At 38.1% G+C, this 25,067-nt stretch overlaps 1 protein-coding gene across 2 annotated transcripts in view; it reads right to left on the bottom strand.

The window, feature by feature from the left end:
- The window catches only part of mtor (mechanistic target of rapamycin kinase), a 159,819-nt gene that overhangs the window by 42,212 nt on the left and 92,540 nt on the right, over positions 1–25,067 (bottom strand). For both annotated transcript variants that reach the window (XM_036578979.1, XM_036578980.1), the window contains exons 29-33: positions 23,977–24,052; positions 17,990–18,129; positions 11,480–11,580; positions 9,753–9,868; positions 3,453–3,530 (exon numbers count right to left, since the gene is read on the bottom strand). In XM_036578979.1, coding sequence (XP_036434872.1) covers positions 3,453–3,530; positions 9,753–9,868; positions 11,480–11,580; positions 17,990–18,129; positions 23,977–24,052 — 511 coding nt within the window. The remainder of the gene's footprint in view (positions 1–3,452; positions 3,531–9,752; positions 9,869–11,479; positions 11,581–17,989; positions 18,130–23,976; positions 24,053–25,067) is intronic.

Raw genomic sequence — 25,067 nt, 5'->3', positions numbered from 1 at the left:
AATTCTGTGCCTCTAATTAATTCTGTATTTATTGTCTATTTACTGTCTTTGTACTTTATTTATATACATTGTCCTGTCCTTGTCTTAATGTTTATGGACCAGAGAAACAGCGTGAATGGGTTTCATTATACTGTACCCACAGTATGTACCATGACAGTATGAATGTTAGGAACTCCATTATCTCTCAGTCAAATGTGATATTTAACACTAACAGTTCCTAACAGTTGACTTGAATTGAACTGAACAGAACAGTTTTGCTTTCAACTGATCGGGACTCTAGACAAAAACATGGCAGGAGTCTATTTAGTATATGGTTTTGGCAGCACGTCACATTAGAATTAGGAGACGGATGTATACCAGTTCATCCAGATTCATGGTATACTGGTTGAAATTCTTCCTCAGATTGAGTTCCTTGCTATACCAGTATGCCACAAACAAGCACAGACAATGGGGTATACAAACAACACAAACCATGCAGGAGTCATGGATGTCTATGTCTTAGTCATGTTTCAAAATGAAACTTACAATGCAACGCAAAGCAGCAACGCTAGCCATAATTAGCCATACCTGGACATCAGAGTGACTGTCTCACATGTTTCCCCTCTTAAGAAGTTGCCTAACTTGGTCAGCTGCATCTGACAACGCTCTGGACAACGCCTTGAAACAAACCGTGGTTTAGCTGGTACTGAAGCATGAATAGCTGTAATAGTTTATATCAGTAGTGTCTGGCGGTCGGAGGCACAAGTGTATGGGATGCACATATGAGACAAATGACTTGACAAATCTGAAAAAGCTAAATTTTGCTTCTAATTCAAATTTCTCTTTCCACCTTAAATGGTGCAGCACCTGTGCTTTAAGCACCATTTTTGCTGTTACAAAGCAATACAGCTTACATGTATTGAAAATTAAAATTTGTAATATCTGCGGTTATTACAAATCAAGCAACATAGACTATATATCATTCGGTTTCGATATAGACTACATAACGGTCAGTTTTGTTTAATAAAAAATTTTCAGGTTTACTTTGGCTGTGAAAGTGAAGGGACATAAGCCCCGCTTACCCTACAAAAGCTTTGGTTACTTAAGAATCTAAAATTGCTTTATTTGATAATATAAATGCATATCAAAACTGTTTAATTATATTGTGATATAAATTCGGCCATACCAAACATAACTAATCAGAATAGAACCAAACAGCCCATACTCACATTTTATGCCCATTTTTACACAAAAAGCAGCTAAAAATCGCAGATATTACAAATTTTCATTTTCCACCCTAAATAAGTTCCAGACTGTAGACATTTAGACCACTGTATTACCTTCTGAAAACATTCCTCACTGCTGGAAGTTGTGAAATAATGTCTGTTTTTGGCGCCTCTACACCAGCAGAAAAAACAGAACGCAAAAACCAAACAAAGGATTGGAACTGGATTGGCCTCGTTTTAGCCGATACTTGATTTGTTAAAACTTGTCTGGACATCCCCAAATGTAATAACTCTAAAAGAATAAAAAGAACACAACTTGTCCCTGCAAGTATGCCTGTAAGAATGTGACACCATGTGTTTGTAGACCGCAATACATCAATACAAATCAATCAGCACAAATTACTGGTATCATACGGAGCCACAGGCACCAAAGCCCACCACAACACACCAACTTCAACTTCCATTTCCTCAAATGACCTTAACTGTACCCAATATGTTCATTTATCAGTGTCTTGGTGTTCCAGAAAGCAAACACAACCAGGCCTGAGAACTTCAAATCAGATTACAGACAGTTTGCCTTCTCATCAGAGCGATGGTGTACATACAAATCAAACATATTCAATTCATCAGGCCCCACCATCTGTATAGGATAAACTCCTGTGATGTCCTTCCACCAGTGGAAATTTACCACCATTGTTACGTAAACCACAGGGGACTGTGTTAGGAAAAGAAACAGTAGATTTCCGTTGCCGACATGCAAGAAAATACAGCCAGTATAAACAAACCAGCCAAGATTAGGCTTGTTCTTGAGAATGTTAACACTGGATAATGCCATTTTTAAAATGTCACTGGTAATCATCACTAATTGCTCACACTAATGGTGCACAGAATGGACAAAATACTGTTTGTGTGACTATCCTGTTGTACTGCAATTGCAATGCAAGTCTTGCAATACATTAAAACACATTAGCGAACTATTAAAGACCGATTTAAGACTGGTAAATGATTTATGTTTGTTGGATCTCTTGAATACTTTGATTCATCAGAATAACCACATACATGCTCACAGTAAAATAAAGAAATGTGATTGGCTGGAATGCTCATTTGCCTTTTGCAAATATTGTGCAGCCCTACAAAATACCCTACTGTTTTCACATCTAGTTTGGTTCCTAAAGTCTGTTTGAGTTTGAGTTTGGGTTTTTGTGACACCCACACTGCAATTTCACACTGCAGCACCTAAACAAATTACACACCTGGATGTTCTTTGATTGGTCAGAAATTTGGAGCCACTAATCAACCTAGGTTTAATGTCCACTTGCCTATCATAGCATAAAATTGAGATCTACTGTCCTCGATACAATGTATTATCATACCCATTACACTGCTTCATGTCCACATGTATCACAATAATACTAATAAAAATAAATCATTGTTGGTTGTTTTTTTTTCCAATTTTCTCCCCCAAATTAGTTATATCTAGTTCCACCCACTAGTTAGGACTCCCCCAATCACACAATACCACCAGCACTAGGAGAGTGAAGGCCAGCACAGGCTTCCTCCAAGACCTGTAAAGCCAGCCACCATATCTTTTCCAAATGCCACTAAAACAATGTCATTGGACGGCTGACTGCATTTAGAGGAAAGCGCCAACTGCCAATTCTGTTATGTGAGTTAACAGGCGTCTCCGCCGATTAGCATCTGTTTCAGCTCAACTAATGCCATGTCTGGTGCAATCCATAAAAAATACTTTCACGGTCCAAGTGACAAAATGAAATACTTCGCTATTGTTCATCTGCTGTTATTAGCTTAGTGATAGGGGGAGACGGGGGGCGTGAGGCCAAAGGGCTGTAGCATCACCGGGGATCTCACGATCTCCTGAGGATAGGGCCAACACTTAGATGGATGCGCCACTTCTTTCTGATTGACAGGTTTAATTTACGCATCAGATTTCAACTCAACTGATGCCATGTCTGGCATTATCTATAAAAAAATACTTTACGGTCCATGTACTGTTATTAGCAACAGCGCATGCTGTGCAACCAATAAAAGCCTCTATTAGGAGTCAAATGTTAAAACAGGCAACTCATGCAGACAGTACAGTCCTGACTGGTGTTCAATGTTCTTGGACTGAGGCTGAGATTTTTGGTGGACCACAGTTCAGTTGGAGCATTCATACCATTCCACACCACACCATTCAACCTGGACAAAAACTTTAATTCATTTACTAAGAGAAGAGAGAAGTCTTACCCCATAGGCTCTGCTGTAGCTTTCTCCAGCCATGGCAGTCAGTTCAGCATCCAGCAAGTCTCTAGCCTTGTCGATGCACTGAAAACACATATAGAAAAACACATTAACTTGAGAAAAAAATTAATTCTGGGCGCATTGTTCGATTATCAATCGAGGTATCACTTGACATCAGCGGCTTCCAATATAGTCTTGCCCAAATTAAATCCCTCAACCAATACTGATCTTTAGCTAAAGTTCCCAGTCCTTTAACCATTACTTTCCATACAAACACAATCATGGACTATCCCCATTATATTAATCCTTACATTACCTCACATGCATCTACACCTTATTTCAAGATTTAAGATTGTATTTCGTTCGCTGTTGTGCTTCTGTTGTGTTTCTTCATGTTTTCATTTGTTTCCAAATGAACTGATGAAACACAAATGCAGCTTTAATATTAATGAGTAAACACTGATCCTCAAGCCACTGCTGGCACATCTTCTGTCTTATCATTCCATTTCATTCCATTCCCCAGTGGAATAACAGGTCCTGAAATGTGCTATTTCGTCTGTAAAGACACATAGGCAGACAATCTAGTCAAGCTGGTTCCTAACACTCACATTTTCCCAGCGGGGGTCAATGGAAAGCTGCACAAATTATGACAGCTGTTCGGTTCTTCCATTATCCAATTTTCCCTTAATCAGCAGCTAATGCTTCCACTCTCACTGTGGCGAGTGTGTTTGAAGTCAGCAGTGAGGAGAACCACTGCTGTCAAATGAACTAAATGAGCGCACATACACTCTAAAAGCCTGCCAAACCTAGCACCTCTGCCAGTCTCAGTGGGGTCAACCCTACCTGGCTATTAACACCTCACCCTGACGTAGCACATGCATAGGACAAACAGCCATGCTGGGAAATCCAGACAAGCCAGCCAATCAAAATCAAACTTAAAACTGGAATTCATTGGAACTTATGTAACCCAACACATTACTTGAAAAATCACCATGGTCAAGCAGAACAGCTTTGGAAAAGCCCCACGTTTTACAGTCGTCTGGGTGACACCTGCATGCATTCCCCATGCTGAGGTAATTAACCCACAGGAGAACTTGATGGGAGTCGGGGGGGGAGAAAAACGCAAAAAAGAAAGAATTTCTGCAAGATCATGGCGACAGCTGCCGTTACAGTGGGCCCACCAGCAATTATGGCTCAGTCTGATTAGGTGCCAGAAGACAGGAGACAAACACACATGGTGTCTGTAGGAGGAAGCAAACTGTATGAGCTCAGCTAAAGCCCAAGAGTGATCGGGTGGTGCTGCAGATGGGCTTCAGAACGTCCTGAACAACCCTGTATTCAGGTTACATGGACTGAGCCTGCATAAGCAAGTCAATCTGACAGAAGTGGTTACCTACACCAACTCTGAATGAGCTGACAAGTGACAAGAGCATGGGGCAATGAATGAAGTCCCTCTTTCACAGCCAGTTCTTCAAGGCTGTTCCAAAGCAGAACTCAATGTATAGTACTGTGCAAAAAGAAACTACACTTCATTCATTTAATTCCCAGTCAAAACAGCTACTCAATACTTGAATAAAGTATTGGAAATTCAAAGGAAAGCAAGTGAAAAAAAGTGGTTTCCCAAACTGGAGTGCAAAAAATACTACAAGACACAGAGGAAAACTGGACTCCCAGCAACCATACAGGACCTGGTAGACCACCAAAACTGTCAACTGAGAAAAGAAAGCTTGCAAATCAAAGAAGCTGCTGTTGTTCTCTAAACAACCGACTGACCACCACAGAGCCCAGATCTCAACATCATTAAATGTGCGTGGGATTATGTGGATCGTGAGATATTGTAAGAAATGCAACCAGCCTCTAAGACTGAACTTTGGGAACTTTGGAAGTGGGTTAATATATAAGATTCCTCACACTAAAAATGAATAACTTGTGCTTTATGGGTGTTTTGACTGAAAAATGAAATAAATCCAGATCTTTTGCACAGTTCTGTGTTTCTTTGGTCTGAGTTCCTTTAATCTTTGTAATGTTAAGCTATTTAAATTCCAATGTAGATATTTTATACACTTTCAAATGGCGAATAGTTAAACTGATATGAAACAAACTCATATACTGGTTGGCAGATAATATGAATGTACTGCAGACTTACTGGTATAAACAACACACATGCTGATAAAGCACGGATGTTTAGTGTCTTGATTCATATTGTAACATACAGATCATGGTTAAGCATCCAAACATAACTTTTAGCATGATAACACGCAATACGAAAAGCCTTTCTGCGAAAACAAAAAATGAAAATGAGAGCCTATTATTAAAAACCAACAATATTGCAAACAACTCTAAGACATTCACCCTAAAGTTATTTCTCTTTTTGAGCTTGTCCTGTTTATTTGAAAATAAGAAAAGTGACCATAGCTATGTTTACATGCAGCCTCATAATCTATTAATAATCCAACTAATAGTTAAATTGGAATAGAATAGTCCATGTATACACCTCAAATGGAACAGACTAGTCTGATTGAGGCCATTCAAAATACAATTTCTATCTGACTGAACGAGGTCGGTAATCCTGTAAATAATCCGTTAAACAGAAGAATAATAACCATGTAAATGCCTGTATCCGATTACATTCCCAATCGGAGAGTTTAAGTACGTTCTGATCATGTGCGTCGCGTCATAGCGAAAGTTGATAACGTTCAACATGGCGGGAGCAGAAACTGATGACTGGAGATTTTCCACCAGATTGCTGAGCAGAGTGAGCATATAAACACCTCAGTCTTAATCTATAATCGGAATGTATTCAATCAGCTTGGCAAAAATTTTTGCATGTAAACACAGTCAATTTAACAATTCACTGTTGACACTATTTAACTAAAACTATATGACCATGTTTAAATTTCAACCATACTAAAGTACTGGCTGATACTGATTATCAGAATATCTAGCTTTCTATACTTTCTATAAAGTATAACGTCATCAACAAGGTACATCCCATTCCCAATTCTCAACTAGAAACGAGCATTTTAACCATTTTTGCTTTTCAAATATCCACAATTTCAAACAAATTATACTTGAATATCAAAAAAGAAAATATACAATATTGTCACAATTGCACCCAGAACTAGCAGAAGAAACAATCGGAATCTGGTTTGTTTTAGCCATATGTGATTTACATAATACCAGCTTACTTACAGAATAGTAACTCTGAGTAGCAGAAATGTACAATGTACAAATTTGGTGACTTTTCTTCTGAGATGTTTCTTATATAGCAAACTCCTTTACTAACTTCACAAAGATGCAGCCATTTCATTTAATTGGAAATGTAATACCAGCTATCGGTGTTACAAGACCTTGAGATAACAAATACTATGAATCTCGAATAACCCTAAACATTCCTATTCTCAACCAACTTGTTTTGCTTCTTTTCTGTTCTACACACGTTCTGAAAGCCTTTGTTTCTCCATCACAAATCCTGACACATTGCAGCAAGCACACGTTATGATATTACGCAGATTCATGGGTCCGCATCAGATTCCTAGGGATGGAGGATTACCCGCCTTGTCAGGCAGACACATCTAGACAAATATTCCTGCGTGATCCCATCTGGATCCTATTTTGGCTTTTTACAGGAAAAATGTCCATCCGTGAACGGCTGTCTTCCTTTTCAGCTTAAGGATGGAGAGAGTCAGGGTCTGTGTTTGATTAAGCATGAGACAGAGGAGAGGAGGAGCAGGAAGAGGAGGGAGCAGACTGACGCAAGGGTCACAGGACGACCTTTACTTGATGCCTCCGCTTAAAGCGATGGTGCAGTTGCGGATGTCAAACACCTGTGGGGGAGAGGAGGTCTGATGTTCTCTCCAAGGGCCTTGAGCTCACTGCACACTCACAAGCACATCCAGTCGGAACGCACAACAGAAAACTCCTCTGACACCATGTCAAGAAGTCAGCATGTCGACTAACTCAGCAGAAGCCAATTAAGGCCCAGATGAATGAGGCGAAATTATGTAACATTCACTAATGTCAGTAACACAATGGAACGATTTTAACTGAGCGGTTTTTGGGTACCTTACGAAGAAGTCATAATGGAACAAGCACTAATATGCACCACTAGAGCTGCAACTAATAATTTTTGCTACAGTAAGGGGAAAAAGAAGAGTTCAGACACTTTTGTTTTAGTTATTTAAGATCCTTCTAGTGCATATACCCACATTCAATTTTATCACATAAAGGGCCAGTTCAATAAAACTTGGTGGTAACAGCTTTATGCCATGCAAAATGTGTCGCACAGTAAATAAGAGCTATTCATAAAGTCACTGTGGCAGTGATTAGCATGCTGGTGTCTTTTTAACGCTGCAGTATATATTTACCTGTGTTTTGTGCAATAGCCAATCAAAATGGACATGTAAATGAGGTCATAAATATTAAAGACACACACCAAGTGACGCTCGAGTTTGCTGCCATAAAGAACATGATAAAAGAAACGAAAACAAAGACCAACAAAACCAAAATTCTCAGCAACAGAGCTATGCATTTTATGGGAAGTGCTGACAAGTAACAGTAAATTGTTGGATAAAGATGCTTTTCATTTTTAATCAAGTACCAAAGTTTCTTTATCAGATAGAAATATATAAAAATACTGCAATATTGAATCTTGAAATTACATTTTTAATTGTAGGGATGATAATTTAGCATGAAACATTTCACTTCTCACTGGTAAGAATTTAAGGCTTTTTTCCAGTTCATTATAATTGCAGTAACATTTGTTACTAACATGTATGAAAGTTTTACATGTGGTCATTTGCTTAAACTGACATGCTTTTATTTTATTTTACTTATTTTAGTTTAGTTTTTTTTCATCACAGGAATTCAATTTACACATGTGAAAATTAAAAATCCACTAGTACATTTTAAACTTAGACTAGTTAAAAAGTCAATTTAACATGTATAAACTGAATTCCTTTGTAAAATCTATTGTAAATTGAAAAATAGGATGTGTTATGCCCAGTACCATTTGCACAAAAGCATATCATGATGCTGCCACCTCCAAACTCACTATGGGTGTAGTGTTCTTGGAAACACACACACAACTTTTTTTTCCCCAAACATGACAAGCTGAATTATTGCCAAAGACCTCTACTGCTGTTTTGTTTGATCAGAGTACATTGTTCCAAACTAGTTCTGATCTGACTAAATGCTTGTGTGCCAATTTCTTCTTCTCTTCTTCAGAAGAGTTTTGCAAGTGACTGCTGGCCTCTGTCTTAAGTTCTTTATCATTAGTCTGACAGAATCCTGCATGGCGCACCTGTCCACGGACGACTAGTTTCCACTTGCATATTATCAAACTGGTTGTAAGAACAGGGATTTTTAAAGTCTTAAACAAAAAGAGCTCTGTATTATTTTCCATTCGAGTGTTGTTCGATAATGTTGCCCCTGAGAACTTCAGGAAACTGCGTCACCTTCCCCCATTACTCATTGCGCAAAATCTTCCTACGTCTTTTATAATGACACCAGGTGCAATTTTCCCAGCACTTTTATACTTCTAAATCTGCAGCATTAATATGTAGAACTTGATTCATTTTTAATTTTATCTTTACATATATGTATATACCTGTCCAGGGTGTATCCTGCCTTCCGCCCAATGACAGCTGGGATAGGCTCCAGCACCCCACCGCGACCCAGAAGGATAAGCGGTTTAGATGATGGATATATGTATATTTTAATATAGTGTCTAAATACTTTTTTCTATTATTAATTATATTTAACACATATTTTTCCTTGTGAACACATACTATTTTGTTTATATTTATAATATGTCAACAGACATTATTTGTGTAAATTTGAAGTGGATATATGCACTGGAAGTATTTCAAATAACAAAGTGTAACAGTGAATACTTGTTTCCCTTCACTGTATATTGGATTAACCTAATACTATAATGGATCCACTAATCTAACTATTATGCCTTCTTTGGATTCTCTCCCTTTGCTTCCATTATCATTCAAAGTGCTGTCTTTGCTGTGAAACAGCATTCATTTCTCCCCCAGGGCTTCCTGTAAGAATGTCAGAATGATCTTGTGTATATAATGAACATCACAGATCATTAGAGAGCACTTTGTTTTTTAAGCGACACATCAAGAATAAAAATCTATGCCAAGTTTTTCTCATAATGGACTGAATTTGTTGACTGGCATGGCAGCCCTATGTATCAATAGGTTCAAAATAGTCCTAAACACCACAGTGTTCTCCTCAGTAATGCTTGGTAACATAACAAAAACTTTCATACTCAAGGTAAGAATAATCACTCACTTGTTGGGCCAATGAAAAGAGGTCCTGGTGCAAAGCAAGTACCGCCCTGTAGAAGGCGCCATCATGGGTGTCCCTGGGAATCATACAGGTGTACTCCTCCATACTGTCCCAGTGCCCTTTAAACACAGCACATATAATTAATTAATAAGGATGAACTTACAAGAGACTTATTGTTTACTTATCAGCACTCTGATATCAGCAACAAATACACTGATATGTGAACTTCTACACATGTATTTATATATAAAAACAGTATCAAAATCAAAATATACAGTAGTTGTTATAACAAACCTTTGAATATTTTAAATTATTATAGCAAAAAAACAAAAAACAAAAAAAGAAACACAATGTCTACGTATCTCATTCCATAACCATAGGCTTTAATAGGGATTTTGGCCTCCTTGGCTTTTTATAACAGCCTCCACTTTTTAAGAAGAGTTGGGTACTGATGTTGGGAACTGATGTTTGCTGACTGGCGAACTAAGGGACCTAGCCAAATTCTTGAAAAACAGCTACAACGTATCATTCCTCCTCCACCAAACTTCACAGGCATGCAAAGTCTAACGCCGACACACACTGATCTTAGGCTTGCGTGCAGCTACTCCATGAAGACCCTAATGAACAGTTCTTGTGCTGACATTGCTTTCCGGAAGCAGTCTAGAAATTAGTAATGAGTATTGCAAACGAGGGCTAACAATTTTTACACACTCTTTGAGCTGAGTCGTTGCTGTTCCTAGACACTTCTACCTTATGGTAACTTAGCTTTTACAGTTGTCTAGGTCAGCTCTAGCAGGGACCTCAGAAACTGACTTATCGGAAATGTGGTATCCTATCACAGTGCCATGTCAGTGCGCTCATCAGCACAACCATTCTACTGCCAATGTTTCTCTCTGGAGATGGTATGGCTGATGGCATGTTTGATCTTATGAATCTGCTGTAGCCACATATACTACTTGGAAATTGGTATTTTGGCCATGTAGTGTTGGTAAATGAAACAAAACTTTGGTCCATGCGTCATGTAATATTATACCAAATAAAGGGCAGCTGGTATTTTCAAAAGGAGTTACGAGGTTTTGATATGACAGGAACAATATGCTTCTATGTCCTACTTTTGATTCTGAAGACACTGACTAGCGCAACAGTTCAGCATCTCAAATTCTGCATTAATCCTGATGTTGGAAAAGCAGCCTTTCCCAGAATTCATACTGGCCTACTTATAAAGGAGCAACTAGTGCAGTGTTTGAATTTCAGGAAATAAAATAAGCGCACAGGGAGTGGATTTGCTAAGGCTTATTCCACATAATCCGTATGAGTTCCTTTGCAATGCCATAATATTAGCCCAGCAGTGAGTAAGAGACTGCTGTGTTTTGACTCAGTTTGCCGTAATAGTATGCATTTAAATGAGCACTTCCTATTTAGTGGTCTGCCCTTTGACAGTATAGGATGAGAGACCTGACTAGTCAAACCACAAGCGCTTATGAAGCTGACTGAAGGAAGGAATGTTTTCTTTTGCAAAATGATTGACTCAAAGCTTATGCAGTAGCAGGCAGTTTATGTTACCTTTTGTCCACAAAAAGTCACACACAGGTCTTTAAGCTACATATTATGTGCTATTTGTTATACATTATATTTCAGTTATGGATAAATATAAACTCAGTGATATGTGCAGAAACAGCATTAATGTACTGTTTTTGAAATAACAAAAATAAATAGGTGGGTTTTCTCACCCAGGCCCCAGGCTGCAGCGGCTGCCATGCGGGCCATCTTGGCTTGCGTCTCCTCACTGACCAGAGTCCACTCCTCACAACACTGCTGGTGTAGCTGACCCCTAAGGGAGAGCGAGACAGGGAGAGAGAGAAAGAAAAAGAATAATACATCATTTGTACTCATTCTTGTGTCGGTGCAAGGTGGACGAAAATGTCCTTGATCTTTCCAACTTGATCTTGATATTATTTATTTGATAAATGTTCATTCCAAAATTCAAACATCCTCTGAAGGCAGATGGTAATATTATTATTTCCATGTTTTCATTTATTAACAAAAATGGATGTATGTTGCTTGTTTCTATTCAGCTGACTGGTGGTGATTCTGAACACGTTTTTGAGGAAAAGGAACAGAGAAAGGAGAGAGCTCATGATCGCAGGAAAGCAGATTTTCAGGAAGAGGGTTGGGGACCATGTCAGAGCATGTGGGCATAAAAGGGTTTAATGAGTAAAAAAAGAACCAGGGTTTGATGGTTTCTGGTCGTATTTGTACAGTTGTTGGTGAAAGCTCCTACAGCCACAATTCACAAAAACAATCAGATGGAGGAGAACACAGGGACATCCGCTTCTCAACACATGTTTATGTCTGTGTCTATGGATGAAACTTCACCATAAAGTCACTGGCCTGGTCGAGCCTGGCTCTGATAAACTGCAAAAAGCCATGACATCATATCACCAGGAAGCATAAACCTGTAAAAGAAATGGCCCCTTTGAGGCCTGGTTGCACTGAGCCTGAGTGGGGCTTTTCCAGCGCCTGAGCCGATACTGACGCAGATTTATAAAGCCTAAAAGCAGACTGCATGTGTCATGGTAGAAGGGGATGGGGAGCAAAAAGGGGTCGTGGTAAAGAGGGCCCCAAGATTAGCAGTGTGAGACAGCCCTCAGACAGCTTTCGGGGGCGAAGGCAAATTAAACGCTTTCCCAGCTGCCTGAAAGACGTATAAAGTGGGCTAGAAAAACACAGGGAGCTCATGCTATAGCCCTGTCCAGCACACTTATAAATATACACATGCAGACACCATAAAGCCAGGCTACCGACAGACAATCACTTACGTAAACAGAACCTCACTGAAAATCTGTGAAGAAAATCCTAATGCGTGACGATTTGGTCAGGCGGATGTCAGGTCAGTTCTTAGTACATGCAGGGCACTGTGAGGCAATATAGTGCGCATAGAAAGTGTTTTACCATCCTTATTATTACATAAAACTCAGAAGTCACATCATTGGTTCACTGGTGGTTTTGGATAGTAAATAAAATGGCAATATTTGTGTTGTAGACATCACAACCCTTGGGTCCTATCACCATCACTGCTATTAAAAAAAAATTCAATACATTTTTTTTTTTTTTACTTTGCACCATTTCATAACAATCCAATCTAAATGACTTTTTTTACATCACAGCAATTGAATTTCACAAAAATTTTGAAAAAAAGGTGAAATTCCCCATTAAATGTAAACATTACATATTTACCTCAAGCACATTTGCTTATGTGGTTTCTGACATTGTATGACATACTGTGATCTATTAATTATTAGTATTTCAGTATTCAGTAGTTATCTCAATTACCTCAGTTGTAACCTGATATCAGTATTAGCAGGTTTCTGCTGCTACTGCTTGTAATATACTTTTGTCCATGTTCATAGATAACAGTATACCAGTCAGAAACTACAAAAGCAAGACTATGTGAGATTACACCAATTGTTCAAAAGTTCTGCAGCATTAAATGGTTAAAATGTTCATAAGCCATTTTTATAATGGGCTTTTTTATGTAAATGGCTTATTTTGGGGCTCAGTTTTATTGTTAATAAGTTATTAATTAATTATTTAAAATGCATGTGTACTTATGTCATTGTTTTAATGTGTAACTTTTTTTATTTCCTGAACTATGAATTGATAATATATGTAACAGTAGTACCTGGCTGTGTTTTGTATGTTTTCAGTCATGTGATAATCCTAACAATCCTGTTTGCAGGCAGTTAACTCTGCGATGTCACTATCTGATCCCTGCAAAATCTTGTTTGGCCTTATGAAGACCACAGTGGTTGAAACGCTGCTATAATAAATGAGGGAGGACATTCGTCTTCTTAAGATGTAAGCAAAGTCATTCAGAGTGGTTTGATGTTAAATATTCCATTCTAAAGAAACATAGAGTCAAAATGGTTTACAGTGGTGCTGATAGGAACTAGACGTTAGAGGTGTGTAAATGACAGAGATTTTGAATAAATATTCCCTCAATCAGTAATCAAATAGATTAGATATTGTAATCAATAACCAAATAAGTAATATTGGCTAACAGAGAATATTAATTCTCTCACAAAAGGTAGGCCTTAGTCTGTCTGCATAAGAGATTCTAGACACTGGAAAGCCCTTGGGTTCCCAGAGAGGCATGTGTGTACTTACTGACCCAGTGAAGAGAGGTACAAGTTGACCTTGAAAGGTAAAGCAGACTGGAAAAAAACAGATGAAACCAGTTTTTTAGGAGTGAGCTCAACATGCGACAGCCAAACTGATGGACGAAGAGATGCACCTATTAGAGAATGAGCCAATATCAAAATTTGAGAAGTAAGGCGGGGGGATATCAAATTACCATAGATAAATGGTATATAAACTGTTGTTTGGAACACTGTTTGTGCAGTTGGGTCTCTCGAGACGCTGTGCCACCTGATGCTGAAATAAAGAAGGCTTCTTCCCACTTCCACAAACGCAGCGTCTGAAGACTCTTTCCTTTTTGACATCTTTTAAGAACTTAGACTTAAAACAGTTATTAGTGTAACTGTTTAGCCAGTATTAAAAGATTTCTTTTTTATTCATAATATTATGCTGGAGGCCTGGGGTTGAAGGGGACAGCCCTTGGTCCTGACATAATCCTTCTAAAAGTTACATCACAGAAAGTTATTACATGAAAAGGTTATGAATACACTGTCTGATGTCTGAGACATTGTTTTATGATAGTAGAATTCCCCATTAACAATTCGATGTGGTCGATGAGGAAGTGCGTGATGGTTTAGGCATGCAGTTCCTTTATTGATAGCTACACGACAGCTCCAGTGTGAAATTCAGACAAGATTTCTTGGCTAAATCAACAACATCTGAACTAAAAGGAAACTGTAAAGTTGATTTTTTGCCAATTCATCACTTTAACACTCATAACACTCATGGAAATGAAATTGAATAATAAGTCTGGGGTCTCGGGTTATAAAATGTGTCTAAAGTGTAGCCTGAACCCCTTACTGGCACTGTTTATATGACCCACACAGAAATAGTGTTTCATTTACAGGCACGTTATTGTGCATATTACTCAGTCATAAAGCATAAAACTTGAAAATACATATTAGCACACCAGATACCTTCACATTAAATTTGTAATGGTGTTTAGTTAGAGGAAAAAAAGGCCCCACAAGGTACACCTCTATGTCACACAGTATGGCAGGCGACTTTCCAGTCTGATTATTAAACGAATGAAAGCACATTTGTTCACAACCAGCCAAGCTTCTTTCAGGACCTTAGGGGCTAAAATTCCCATAAATTCAAAAACATGTCTGAGTCATGTAAATATGATATGCTGTGACATAGTTTTCAAAAGTATCTTTCACACTCAGGCTAGGATCAGGTCCTGGAGCTATGATTCATCAGCCAGTCTTCTTTTTCAAGATTTATTCCCTAACTTTTAATAGTTGATGAAAATAATAAATTTTACACAATTTCAAATAAAATGAGAAAAAAGAGATGGGGAAAACTGGAGGGATGACTGGGATCTGGGCAGGAATTTATAGGTAAGTAATAACATAATCATGCAATGGACTCATTTTCTCATACATTATGATTGAAATAATCTTAATTTGACACAAGAGTGAAGATTTACCACTTTTAAACACGTTATGTGACTTTTAATCAATGCATTTGGTATCATTGTTTGAGCTGTCATTATGGGTTATGCACTACATGTCCAAAAGTTTGTAGACACCTGCTCATTCAATGTTTCTTCTGAAATCAAGTGTATTAATAGGAAATCTATCCCCCCTTTGCTGCAGTAACAGCCTATACTTTTCCGAGAAGGCTTTACACTAAATTTTGGAACACTGCTGTGAGGATTTTATTGCATTCAGTCACAAGAGCATTACTGAGCTCAGGAAAATTAGTTGGAAAATTAGTTCTGGACCACAAACGCCACTCCAACTCATCTCAAAGGTATTGGATGGAGCTCCATCATTCCAGGGAAGGTAGTTCCATTGCTCCACAGCCCAATGCTGGGGACTTTATACCCCTCTAGCTGACACTTGGCATTGGGCATGGTGACAGTAAGTTCACATGCAGCTTCTCCAGGCATCCCATTCTATTGGCAATGCTTCTTTCTGTAGATTGCACAAGCTGTGTGTACACAACTGAATGCCTGTGTCAGCAACGGGGGCATCTTAAAGTAGCTGAACTGAGTAATCAGAAGAGTTGTCTGGATACTTTTGTACATATAGTGTATTTGCAATTCTGCAACCTATCAATGATTGTTAAGGTTCATCGGATAAGCACAGTTCGTAAAAAAACGACAATTCAAAACTGACAACTGCACAATAACAAACCATAAATAGATTCCTAAATAAATTACTGGAAAAAGATATTAAAATGACTGAATTATATACAGTCATATGCAAATGTTTGGGATGCCCCTGCTCACATCACATGCTTCATCGAAAATAAGTTAACACATTCTCTACAGAGAACCCACTTCTGCATATTTTGATGCAGAAGAGTTATGGCATGTTTTGTGTTTTATGTTGAATTTTTATCTTTTATGATGAATTCAGAAAAAAAGAAATTGTGCACCAAATTTTGCATAAAAATGCAAGGTGTAAGCAGAAGTGTGTTCTCTGTAGAGCATGCGTTAACTTCTTTTCCAAAATCAACAAAATGTACTTTGACTGGGGGTGTTCAAACTTTTGCATACAACCCTAAATGTGGGTCTCTGTTTGTAACTCTGAGAGCAAAGGGAGAATTTAAAATATGCATTATTTTAATGTAAACTGCCAACTAAGCACCGAGAAAGTATTCAAGTTTAATCAAGAAATCGCATTACTTTTTTCTCCAAACCGAAAAACCTCAACCAAAACCGTTAACAATCCAGCCTGAAGCATTTCCTGTTGACATCGGTCAGACAAGCCTGAGGCAGGTTCCTCAGAATGATTCCACAGCCATTGCGCAAAAGAAGTCACGACCCTGTGTGCGTTCGAGTCTCTGACTCCACTGTACATGCCGTCCCGTCACGCTTTCCAGCAACTGCACGCTGCTCCTTTTACAGGAAACGGTCACCATTTTCCTTTCTTCTTGCCCAGTCATTCTGTCAGATTCCATCAGGGCATGCTCTTAGAGACTAAGTGAGCAGGGACAAAATGCAAGCGTCCAGAAGTCGGGATCACACCCCTTTTTCTGCTACAGTACACTCACGTTTCCATTTAATTAAACTCTCCTCTGATCAAGGCAATTAAATGCTGAACAAGGTCTGAACACACAAAGATGAAAGGGCATGTTTGATGAATCGGATGCTTCTGAAAGAGTGCAAGTCATCAGGTTTGTTATATAGACAACATTAAAGGGGGAAGAGTTTAAGCAAAATTATAACATTTCCCAGGATTATCTAAGCATGTAAAAGGTGTGATTTGTATGTGTTGTACTTTTCATCTAAACAGTTTTCTAACCAAGAACATTTTATTGCGAGGAAAAACAGCAACTGAATAAACTGACTGTATTTCTGATTCAAATTAGGAATCTAATCTAAATTAAACATAATGCAAGTTAGGAAAAAGCTAGGGAATTCTAACAGAGCATGTTTGTTCTCAGTGCAAACCCTGAATTGTGTTGTGGGCATAAAGATGAGGCATATCCATGTAAAATCTTAGCGTCGTACTTCTGACAATGTCTGACTAAGTAAGCAGTGTATAAAAGCATAACATTACATTAACCAAAGTTCACCCAAAACTGTCAAAAAAAAAGAAAGAGTGTTTAATTACAACAGCTAAAAGGAAATGACTGCATTTCCCTACAGGAAACAAGATCATCTGAAGCACAATTGGAGTTTGATTAGTTTTAATAGAGGAGATTGAGTAACGTAATGATTCGCACACAAAAAAACTATCTGTATAAGTTCTCCAGCTACAAAGAACAGCAACATTCAATAACAATAACAACACGGAGCATGGCTCTATCTTTTTTGCAGGTTTTGTTATTTAATTAGCATTAAGGCAGGTTGGAACAGTGCTATTGTTAATGAGATCTTTAAGTTCAGCCAATTACAGAAGTCCATTCTTTCTCTTAATTTATTGTCCCTCTGTAAAAATTATGTAGACTGGGGATTCATACCGGATTACATTAACATGGTCACGTAAGTTATAATACCTCCACAGCGCCTCTACTAAATCAATCAAAATACCCACACCTGTTAGTTTACAAGCCAGTTTCATGTAAGAAGTTGAATGTACACCTACCATTCACCCAGCGCCTCTAAACATCGCATGCGGCCCAGGATGAGCTCTGGGTCTTCTTTGTTCATATCAATCTTCTTATCATAGGCCACCAGAGCATCTTCCCACTCATGCAGCTTCTCATACCAGGTGGCCTGGATCTCCTAAAATATGTTAAAAACAAGTGTGGTGAGATTACTACAAATATGTATATACAGTCGTATGCCAATGTTTTGGTGCCCTTTAACCTCATGCACGACCTGTTTATAGTGAAAGAAAACAGATGGACATAGACAGTGGAAAAAAAAGCACATAAATCCATGAATGCTAGCAAAACAATGAGGCTGAGGGATACAATGCTGTGCTACAGAATATAATATAATAAAAAACACAAATAATTAATATAACTAATAATAAATCCTAGTTAGTTTTAGGACAGATTGGCCCTTTAACTAGGTGAGTTCTGACTAAAGGGTTCATTTTCAAAAATGCAAGACTTCATGTTTTGTATGCTTGGCTTTGCTTTTGAAAAATGTCACCAAATAAATTCAATTTAATGTAGGAATTTATTCATATAAAACTAGCTGATTTAAAATTAAATATGATTCCTAATATTGTATTTATACTCAGTTAATATCTCAGTTAAGTTCAGCCATTCATAACTACAAAAGCATTTGGTGCACAGTTGTGAAACTTTGCAGGGTTGTGTGAATTAAATCAGGGTTATTTCTTGATTTTTTTCGTGGAAATACATGACGTGACCTGCCAGTCATTTTATCTAAGGGAAAAAGCAAATTCATTTTCAAAACAGATTTTGAAGTTCCAACAATAACACACCAGATTTGGTTAGAGGTTACAAAAAGTACAACTAACTGAGCTCATGGAATACTGAAGAAGGAGGTCCAAATTCTTAGCCAGTGGATGAGGTGTAGGAAAAAGCTTTTTCTAGTGATTTAGAACACTAAAGCCTAGCATGTTTATGGAAGGCCAATGCACACCCTTCTGAAAGACTGAACAGAGCAATCTCATCGTGGGTCATCCACAGAATCAACAGGGCAGATGCCTCAATCCATAAATCAGCCTGAAGTCTGATGCTCTCCTGTTATTTTCTCAAAGAAAAAGTAAAATAAAGCAGACAAACTCTTGCTGGGAGGTCTTCAGTATGAGAGCCTTGGACCTGCCACCTAGGTTTTACAACGGTGACAACAGGGCATTCCTAGGCAAAATAAACACACACATATGCACTTATGGAGCTTGTGGTCAGTCCACCTTCGGATGGCTAAGCTGTTGTTTGTATGAGGTCGTGGACGATACTGGTGGTCATAGTAAACTAGCACTGGTCACTTAAATAAGGCAAATGTTCTTCAATGACACTTTGAATTCACAAGAAATATATTACATACAAACTAAATAATAAACTGGATTCCTTAATCACGTGTGCTGAGAACTTTTCTCCCAACTTATCCGCCCATCCTTCCCACTTTCTTTCCATTTCCTTTAACAAAACTCAACAGACCCCTCTACCTCATGCTACACGATTTTACCACTTTCTGCCAAACCATATAAACTTTCAGTCCCTGTGCTTTCCAAGGAACTGATATGGAGTAGTATCTGCCATCCTATTTTAATCTCCTTAATGACAAGGTAAAGAAAACCCCAAAGGGAAAAACTCAATGGCTCCAGCTAAAGACTGCAAAACCGTTTGGAATCTTAAGTGAATAATTTATTTCTTATGTAATTTTAGTATTTTTTAAACTCACTCTATCATCCAGGTTTGAATTCAAATTTACATTATAATCTTAAAAATAAAGGTTGTGAAAAGGCTTCTCTGCGTGATGCCAAAGAATACCCACTTCTAGTGCTCTAAATCAGTGCTTCTCAAACCGATCCTAGAGGACCCCCAGACAATCCATATACTGTGTTGGGGGTTGGGATTAAGCAAAAATCTGGACTGCCTGGAGGCCCTTATGACCAGTTTAAGAAACACTGGCCTAAATAACCTTTCTAAGTATGGTTCTTTGGAGAAGCATTTTTGTAAATGAGGTGTGTGAAGAACCGTTTGGAAAGTTAAACACACTCCAAATGATGTAAATATTCTAGGAAGAACCCAGAAAATGGTCTAAAACTTTTAAATTACACAGATCAGACATAACATTATGACCACCTCCTTGTTTCTACGCTCACTGTTCATTTTATCAGCTCCACTTACTATATAGGTGCACTTTGTACTTCTACAATTACAGACTGTAGTCCATCTGTTTCTCTGCATACTTTGTTAGCCCCCTTTTACCCTGTTCTTCAGTGGTCAGGACCCTCATGGACCCTCACAGAGCAGGTACTATTTGGGTGGTGGATCATTCTCAGCACTGCAGTAACACTGATGTGGTGGTGGTGTGTTAGTATGTGTTGTGCTGGTGCGAGTGGATCAGACACAGCAGCACTGCTGGAGTTTTAAAACACTCACTGTCCACTCTATTAGACACTCCTACCTTGTCAGTCCACCTTGTAGATGTAAAGTCAGAGACGATAGTTCATCTGCTGCTGCACAGTTTCTGTTGGTCATCTAGTCCTTCATCAGTGGTCACAGGACACTGCCCACAGGACGCTGTTGGCTGGATATTTTTGGTTGGTGGACTATTCTCAGTCCAGCAGTGACACTGAGGTGTTTTAAAAACTCAAGCAGCACTGCTGTGTCTGATCCACTCGCACCAGCACAACACACACCAACACACCACCACCACGTCAGTGTTACTGCAGTGCTGAGAATGATCCACCACCCAAATAGTACCTGCTCTGTGAGGGTCCATGGGGGTCCTGACCACTGAAGAACAGGGTAAAAGGGGGCTAACAAAGTATGCAGAGAAACAGATGGACTACAGTCTGTAATTGTACAACTACAAAGTGCACCTATATAGTAAGTGGAGCTGATAAAATGAACAATGAGCGTAGAAACAAGGAGGTGGTCATAATGTTACACCTGATCGGTGTATATGAAAGTTCTTTAAACCTTTGAAATGTTCTTCATATTCATAAATCTCATTTCCAGACATGATTCTTTAAGGAACTAAATGTGGTTCTTCTATGGAATAGCTTTCATTTTCATTAAGACTGTAGATATATATACACTATATACAATCGTATGCAAGAGTTTGGGTGTCCTGGCTAAATTTTGTTGATTTTCTAATGGAAAATAAGTTAACACATTCTCCACATTTTAAGGGAACACACTTCTGCACTTTTGTAATGCATCATTACTGTTTATTAGCAGAATTTTACATACAGGGAAAAAACACTAAATGTCACCCCTGTAAAAGTTAAAGCATATTTTATATTTAATTTTTTTCCAGTATGTTAAATTTAGCAAATAAAAAGAAATCACGCCCTGAAACTTGTTAAGTTTGTTCCCTGTACAGGATGTGTTAACTGATTTTCAATTTGAAAACAACATAGAACATGTAATTTACATGTAACCTGTAATTCAACTGGGGGGAATTTAAATCTCTGCATATGACTACACATATGTATTCAATTAAACATTCAAGTTAAATTAAACAATAAAATGCATTTTAACATTGCTATTTTCACAGCCTGGAGCCATGAATGCTCTCTAAAAAGCAGCACTTAAGACTAAACATTGTCTCAGTTTCTCAATGACTGCCAGCTGGTCAACATCTCTATTCCATTCAAGTACTCAGCACACCTGAGCAGGGCAATGAAGTGCTGCTGACCACACTCTGGTGTATTGGAAGACGGAAAATAACAAAAACATGTACTGGATCTCACTATCCAAACATTAAATTACCTAACGGGAAAGAGAATTATCTGTAAATTTAGAAACAAAGCGTGTAAAAATAATCGGATCTCTCGTTGGACTCTGTGAAGTCCAAACACTAAACAGATCGCAAACATATCAAAAAGAGTATTTGTAAATGATCCTTGTTTTATACAGCATCTTTCAGTGTGTTTACAATTGTCCACTTTCCACATTAAGGCTTTTGGTCCTCGAAGAACATGACTCTGTCTTGATATCAGCTGTTTGGACTAGCTGTCACCTCATAAATGTCGTATGGAACACAACAACAACGCCAATGGGATGAAAATCAGAGGAATCGTACAATTACATCTTGAAACAATTAGGTATCACAGGGAGAAGCAATCAGGTCTTAACAAAGAGAGCCTGTTAGGTTACGCAACTGATGTGGAAAAGTGACTGTAGTCTTCCAAAGCAAGTCCTCATTTATGGGCATTATTACATATCTGGACCTCATCCCTATGGACAGCATGAGACAATTCAACAGCAACAACATACAGGGGTCCAAAGGCTTAGGTGTTCCACGTCCAATGTCAAAAGAGAAGCAACAAAGGGGCAACGTTGCTGCAATTAAATGTCTGCTTCCAGTCTATCTATTACATAAAGTCACATTTTCTCCAGGAACACCACTAATTATCTGCTGAAACCCAATTACAACCTTTGGAATAACACAGGAGGTTCATGTTGCTCCTGTTCTAAGAGGGAAATTTAAAAATACACAGCAAAACACTGATTTCAAACAAGCTGTTGAAGCCCATCTAGTCTAATCAAAATAACAAACACTGCTTTGTAAAACACTTATATTTACAGACAACTCAAGAGGACTTTTTTTTTTCCACATCGCAGCTTAGTGAACCTTAATGTCAATAACTAACTCTACTTAACAAAAGAACACAAAAATAATAATTAATAAAATATTTACTGTATACTTATTTCTGTGTTCAAATGCATTGAAACTGTCTTCTCAGTCCTCTTAATAACAATTTATGTAGGGGAAAAGGGAGAAAATGCCTCCCTTAAGAACAATGGGTACAGTTTTATCTCTTAAACCACAGAATTGTTCGCACCTAGGTGCCTTGTGTGCATAGATTCTGTTTAAGAAAGAAATTTCTTATTAAGAACAGTTGGTGAATGAGGCAAAGTGTCCATTTACTGTAAAGCCAAGTCATATCTGTGCATGGGCTTATCATATACAGGATGTCAATGAATTAACTTTAACACGGTTAGGAGAAATAAACTGAGACAACTGACAGTTTTGTTTCTATAGCACAAAAAAGAAAATCTTTAAAAGGGGAATTTTACCCCAATATTGAAAGAAGAAGCATCAATTTGTCATCTAGGTTTGACAGAATGTATAACTTATATGTCAAATAACTTCGTCTTTGCATTTTTGCAAAATTGTGTCATTATTCAAAGTACGACAGTGAAAAAAAAATGTTAAAAGAAAGCTGATCAATCTATGTCTTAAGAATTCCATTTCAATAAAGTATAACAAAAAAACAAATGACAGTAAAATAGAAACACTTAAAGGTCATATTTCGACATTAAGTAGTTATGATATTAATTATATGATGATTACACGTATTTAACGGTACTATTATTATTATTATTATTTTTATTGTTGTTGTTGTAACAACATTTAATTGGTAAGTGCAAATGATTACTGATCATGACAAAACAAATCACATACAAATCTAACACCAGCTAAAAATCTTGCCTCATTCTAGCTAACAACTGCAATAGCTATCATGTAATGCTATTGCTATCTAGCTGGTGAAGCTTGTGTGGTGTGAGTGAAGCAGAGCATCTTGCTTGCAGAAGTGGCACGGACTCTAGAGAACAGGTGTCCGTTCTTTTTGCATCAAATTTTGCAGCAAAACATATTGAAATAAGCCAAACAAGTGGTGAGAATTTCCAACATATATAAAACTACACATAATAGATTCTGCTCTGCAAGCAGTGTATGTGTGAATGGTCACTGCATGTATGCTATAGCAGTCTTGCTGTCACATTGATCACGTAATGCAGAGGTAGTATGTGTAAAATCAGTTTACCAACAGGGGAAGGGGTTCTTAACTAGCACTACAAACTGAATAGACAAAAAAGAGGTTCCTTTTCAAGCCTTCTACAAAAATTCTTAGAAGTCTGTATACTGAATGTATTAAACATAGTGAAAACATGTACTCAAAAGAGTTCTCACCAATTCGCCAAAGTGCTTCATGGCATACTCCAGCACCCCTGATGCGGCCTCTGGCTGCTGCAGCTTGTTGTTGATGCTGCAAAAAAGATAAAGACAAGCATTTTAGCACAGCAAAACTTAAGTCTGGCAACCTACTCGAAAGCCTCCGAGGAGCTGCTGTACTTGATGGATGGTAGCTGAGGTCACCCATACACAACAATCTAAACTGCCGACATGGAAGGAATGAGTTCCAGAGAGCACTTCCACTGCGTGAGTAATGGTGCTAGATGCTAACGGTGGGGAACAGGCACTGCTCAGTGAAGAACCATTTCAGGGGCCTTCAGCGTTGTATAGTCTGAAAGTTCTGAATGATGTACAGGACTGTGGTTATGCGTAAATTACAACTTTAATTGGGTCTGAAATTTGTTCCAAACCCGATTACAGACAGACAAACATCTGCATGAACTCAAACCGACCCACTGCATTAAGTTTTGAATCCAAACCAAAAAATCCTGTCCAAACTCAACCGAAGTTAGGTTGAGTCCGAACTCAACCGAAATTAGGTTTCGAATAAAACCTAATGACAGTGCTTGTAATTTACTGTGGAGTGATAGTGACTGCTAATAGTTGAAATTCCACTTTAACAATGTACTCATCAATCAATGTCTTACAATAACATCCCAAAAGCTTCTAGGCCAGCTAAATCTTTAGCATCACCTAAACTGTTTGTGGACCTAGCTGCCAACAACAAGAGTGACTGCAAAATGGCACATTAAAAAAATATTAATACATTTCCCCTGAAAGTAGTAAATTAAAACAAAAAAATGTTAAACTGTTGAATATTTTATGTATTATAAAATACTACAAATGGCACAGAGGCGTCTCTAAACCTCAACAATCCTTGACTTTGAATATCTATGAATATGCACGATCATGTAAACTGTCAGCTCCTTGCTGCCCTATTTCTAGACGTCGTCCCTTATTCTCACTACCCTGCCATCTCCACGTTTTACAAGATTTGGCAGAGCAGAAACAAAGTACTGTAACATTAATAATCAGAAAGATTCCTGGCACCACTAACTCAATTTCACTCACTCAGATTTGAGTCTTTA

The sequence above is a fragment of the Colossoma macropomum genome, unplaced genomic scaffold, assembly GCF_904425465.1.
Source record: "Colossoma macropomum unplaced genomic scaffold, Colossoma_macropomum, whole genome shotgun sequence".
Taxonomy (NCBI): domain Eukaryota; kingdom Metazoa; phylum Chordata; class Actinopteri; order Characiformes; family Serrasalmidae; genus Colossoma; species Colossoma macropomum.
This window is presented reverse-complemented; position numbering and strand designations above follow the sequence as displayed.